Consider the following 4639-nt stretch of genomic DNA (forward strand, 5'->3'; position numbering starts at 1 on the left):
TGGGATCTGGATCGACTCTCTTGGGATCCTTGGGAAGAACGTGGCAACTGGGCCTGCTATGCTCATCTGAGATTCCAGAGCTAATGGGGATGAAAAGACCCAGGCAATTCAATTCGGGTGTATAATTGCTGTGAAGCAATATATTTTTTCCTCTTTAAGAAAAACACATAAAGTCTATTTCAGAATAATTTTCTTTATATTCAGTAGTATGCTTTTTTTTTTTTTTGCTGGATCGATATTTGATTTTCATATTAAAATGGGTCTATTCAATGGATCAGTAAACAGACAGCTTCTTTCACATCTGGGTGATAAAAATGTTTTATGTCATCACCAGAGATCACCCCCACCCGCACCTCACTTATCCTAAGGTCTGTGGGTTGATGTGTGCATTTTGTCACTGCTAGCAATAAAACCTCATTCTATAAGGCCTGCTCAGGCACACGCTTGTGAAAAATGACCGACTGTCTTTGCTGGTACTGCTGCTTGCGCCGCTTTCTCTTGTCACACTGGCACAGCAGCAGCATCTTGAACGTGGTTCTGAATGTTTTGTTGCACAGGGCATAGCACACGGGGTTCACGGTGCTGTTGATGTAGCACAGCCAGTAGCCCAGATTCCAATAAGTTTTGGGTATGCAGCTGTCACAAAAGGTGTTCACCAGAACCATGATATTGTAGGGGGTCCAGGTGATGATGAAGGCAAGCAAGATCGCGCTGAGGGTCTGGGCTGCCTTCTTTTCCTTGATGAGAGACATCCGTTTCCGCTTCGTGATCTGACTTCTAGTCTTCAGAGCAAATCTCTTGGCCAAAGTGGCTTCCTTGAAGGACAGAGGTAGAGTGGCCGTGGTCTTACCCACTGAGGAGTTGACATCCGAAGTCTTGTCTGTGTCCACGGCTGACTCTAACTGAATGGGAATCTTTGAGAAGCTTTTTTGAAAACTGCCTCCATCATCTACGCTCTTCTGAGACTGAAGCTTGTTGGTTTTCCTCTCCACATCCCCTGTCCCCAGCTCCTCCTCAGACACCTGCAGGTTGTCTGATGAGGGTAACTTGGTAGAGTTGAGAATGGTGCTGTGACCGGGCAGCTTGAGCACAATTGAGTAGATGGCTCTCGTCTCGGAGCCAATGTCCTCCTCGTCGGAGGAGGCGGAGTTTTCCAGGGAGGCAGCAGCATCGTTGTTGTTCCAGCTGTCACTGCTGCTGTGGTCTTGGTCCATCTGCTCAGCACTGGGCTTCCAGCTCTTGGTTGTGAACCAGAAGTGGCAGCGGCCATACTTTCTCCTGGAAGAGTGTCTCATGCTTTGCTGCTGTAGCTCATAGCTGCTGCAGCTTCGGGAACTGCCTGTAGGATGCACAAAGTTCTCCACCTCTGCCTCTGTCCCCGAGGCTTGCAGCCCAGCAAGCTCTTTGGTACGTTTTTCAGTTTCCTTATAGATCCTCCAGTATAAAATAGTCATAATGGTGACAGGCATATAAAAGGCAGCGATAGCCGTGCCGAAGGTGATGGTAGGCTCACTGAGGAACTGAATGAAACATTCCCCTGGGGGCACAGTTCTCTTCCCCACAAAGTACTGCCAAAACAAGATGGCAGGAGCCCAAAGGACAAAGGAGATGACCCAAGCTAGGCCAATCATCACACCAGCTCTTTTTGTTGTTCGTTTGGCTCGGTACGTGAGTGGCCTTGTGATGGAAAAGTACCTGTCAAAGCTAATGACCAGAAGATTCATGACAGAGGCATTGCTGGCCACGTAGTCAATGGAAAGCCAGAGGTCACAGGCTAAGTTACCTAAAGCCCATCGGTTCATGATGATGTAGGTAGTAAACAGATTCATTGAAATGACCCCAATAATCAGATCGGCACAGGCCAGGCTTAAGAGGAAGTAGTTGTTGACCGTCTTCAGCTGCTTGTTGACCTTAAATGACACGATGACCAGGATGTTGCCAATGATGGTCACCAAGGCCAGGAAGCCCGTTAAGAATGCGATGAAGACCACTTGCCAGAGGGTATGGCCTCCCAGAGGGTCACTGGTGGTACCATTTGGAGAGGAGAAATTCCCAGCTGCTCGAGAAACGTTGTAGCTGCCAAAATGAGTGACTGTCCCTGGGGGCAGCCCTGCATCTGAGGGGCCGTGGATCCAGGAAGAGCTGATGTTTGGAAACAAAGGCGAGGTTGTACTGTTATTGTGCAAGGTCATTGTGACTCTCTGACATAGTCTGGGGGGAGAAAGAGAGAAGATAGGGAGTTAGGAAAGGTTCTGCCTTTGTTTGATAGATTCTTTGTACTAACACATGAAACGACATGGAAGACCTCTTCTAGAATGCTTATCTTGAAGAAACCAAATGTGAAGTTCATTCTCTTAAAGGTGAGCAGTCTAGGGCAAACAGAGGCTGATTTGTTTAAGAGAGTACAATTAGCTAGTGTCATGCATTGAACATGTGCCTTTTTCCACATTTCTAAGCCTATTCCATGATGGAATACAATGTAGATATCAAGGAAAAGCATCCCTCCTGCCCTTATTTTGTAAAGGGAAAAAATATCAGATGCTTATATGACACTTATTCAACATAGCATTGTCATTATGCTACTTGGTAAACTAATTTGATCCATTTGCATTTTATACACCTGAACATTTACCTATCCATGGCTTCAGACCTGAACAAATTTAAGGTAATGCCAACCATTTAAGCCTCATTAGAATGAACAATGTCAATACAGACAAGGGAGAAAATGTGTTAGTCAACTCACATATTATCTCTTTAAAACATATACCAAGAACTTAATATATTGGGTCCTTACAATGACTGGTAACACAATTGTCTATAGCACAGCTATCTACACGCGATAATGTGTAGCAGAGCTTTTACCAGAATGTTTTGAATGGACCAGAACAGTTTTGAATTATTTTTAGTATTCAGATGTTTTAACTCCAATAATGAAACAGTAATTTAGCACATCACACATACTTGAACATATGCACCCACATACTTACTTAAGTATATGTAGTACAAAATAGCCATTAGTGCTTCTAGTGCTTCTAAACATTTGCTACTACATTATATATATAATAAATAAGGTCTGTTACAATTAAAGCCATCACCAGTAAGACCCCATGGTTCTGCCACTGGCCTTTGTTGGGACATGTACTATCCTCTTAGAAACTCCAGGGATGCACTTCTGGGACAACATCAGGCCAGGAATTCTCATTTCGCCAACTGCTGTAGACTAGACTCAGTACTCATTTGCCAGTGCGTGTCAGTTTATGAATTCAAAGTTTGGTTATCACAGCAAAAATCTATTGAGAATACTTTCTGTTGTGTTGATGATATGAGTTTTAAAAATCTTCAGCTATAAATTCTTATAAATAAAAATATGCACACTTCAGGAGTTCTAAATCTGGCTTTAAGTTAACTATCAGGGCATCTGTCAAAGCAGTGTGGTCAGGTCCACAAAGGCTCATTTGGAAAGGCTTCTTGGTGTAGCAAGTTCAGATATCAGTTTGACCACTTATTGGAGGTTGGGTCTTAGCTATATTTAATCTATCCAAGTCCCAGTTGTCTCATCAAAAAAGGGAATTGCAACTTTCTGCACAATGAGGTGAATTGTTGCTTAGTTCCTCCTAGAATCTGTAAGCTGAGAAGCTTTTTTTCTCATCAAAATGTGTGTGTGTGTGTGTGTATAAAGTCCTTAGGAGACAGTCTGGTATATAGTAAGTATTTACTGTTTTCATCTTATTACCCTTTTTATTGAACAATGAACACACTCTGTTTTGGCTTCCAGGATGCCGAGAACGACATTTACTACAAAAATATCAGAAGAGGATATTTATTGGACATTTACTATGTGGAATACCATGTATAAATATATTATGTGCATTATTTTATTTAATCCTTCAAATAAAAACGGTTTACAGGAAATAAAGACATAAAGAATTAAGTGATTTGTCCAATGACTTGATCTAACAAGGGTAGGACAGGGTAGGCAGAGTCACACCCAGAAAATTTGTCTCCATGTCTCACTGCAGCATTACACTGCCTCCCCACAGAAACATTCCAGTTGTTCTGCACAGCTAGCCCTTGAAATGGAATTGATTTGTATTTAAAATTCATGGGATACTCTTCATCACCTAAATATTGGCAAAAACACAAATGAATTTAAAATCTAGTGTTGACAACAGTTTTTGAAAAATACTTTCTTGGTCATGGAGGGGCAGTGTAAATTGGTCAACCATATGAAAGGCAATTTGGCAGCATCCCCCCCAAAAAATGCCAAAAATCAAAGGTCCAAGGAGGCATCTGATTCTTCCATGTGTAATATATATATATATGCATAATACCAATACTGTAGGACTTTACACACACTTACATACTCACACATACATCTATTCACTTCAGTACTCTTTGAAATAATTAAAAATTTGAAACCACTCAAATATCCTACATAACAGTGTACTACATAGAAAAATAGTATTTTCCCATGGATGAAATCTTTACTTTGCAGTCATTTCCAATTAGAGGGAATTAATGGATTTCTCTTCTTTAGTTTACTTCCTTGTGTTTTATTAGATGATGCCAACTCATCCTATATTTAGTCCCCTTTCACTTAGCAGGTATCTGTTTGGGAAGTGCTCTATGCTGCTTGCAG

At 41.8% G+C, this 4639-nt stretch overlaps 1 protein-coding gene across 1 annotated transcript; it reads right to left on the minus strand.

The window, feature by feature from the left end:
- Positions 1 to 419: 419 nt before the first annotated feature.
- On the minus strand, positions 420 to 2192 carry CHRM3 (cholinergic receptor muscarinic 3). Its single transcript, XM_062211384.1, has one exon. The coding sequence runs from the start codon at positions 2190 to 2192 to the stop codon at positions 420 to 422; it is 1773 nt and encodes a 590-aa protein (XP_062067368.1).
- Between the last annotated feature and the right edge of the window lie 2447 nt (positions 2193 to 4639).

Source organism: Lepus europaeus, chromosome 14 (genome assembly GCF_033115175.1).
Source record: "Lepus europaeus isolate LE1 chromosome 14, mLepTim1.pri, whole genome shotgun sequence".
Lineage (NCBI taxonomy): Eukaryota > Metazoa > Chordata > Mammalia > Lagomorpha > Leporidae > Lepus > Lepus europaeus.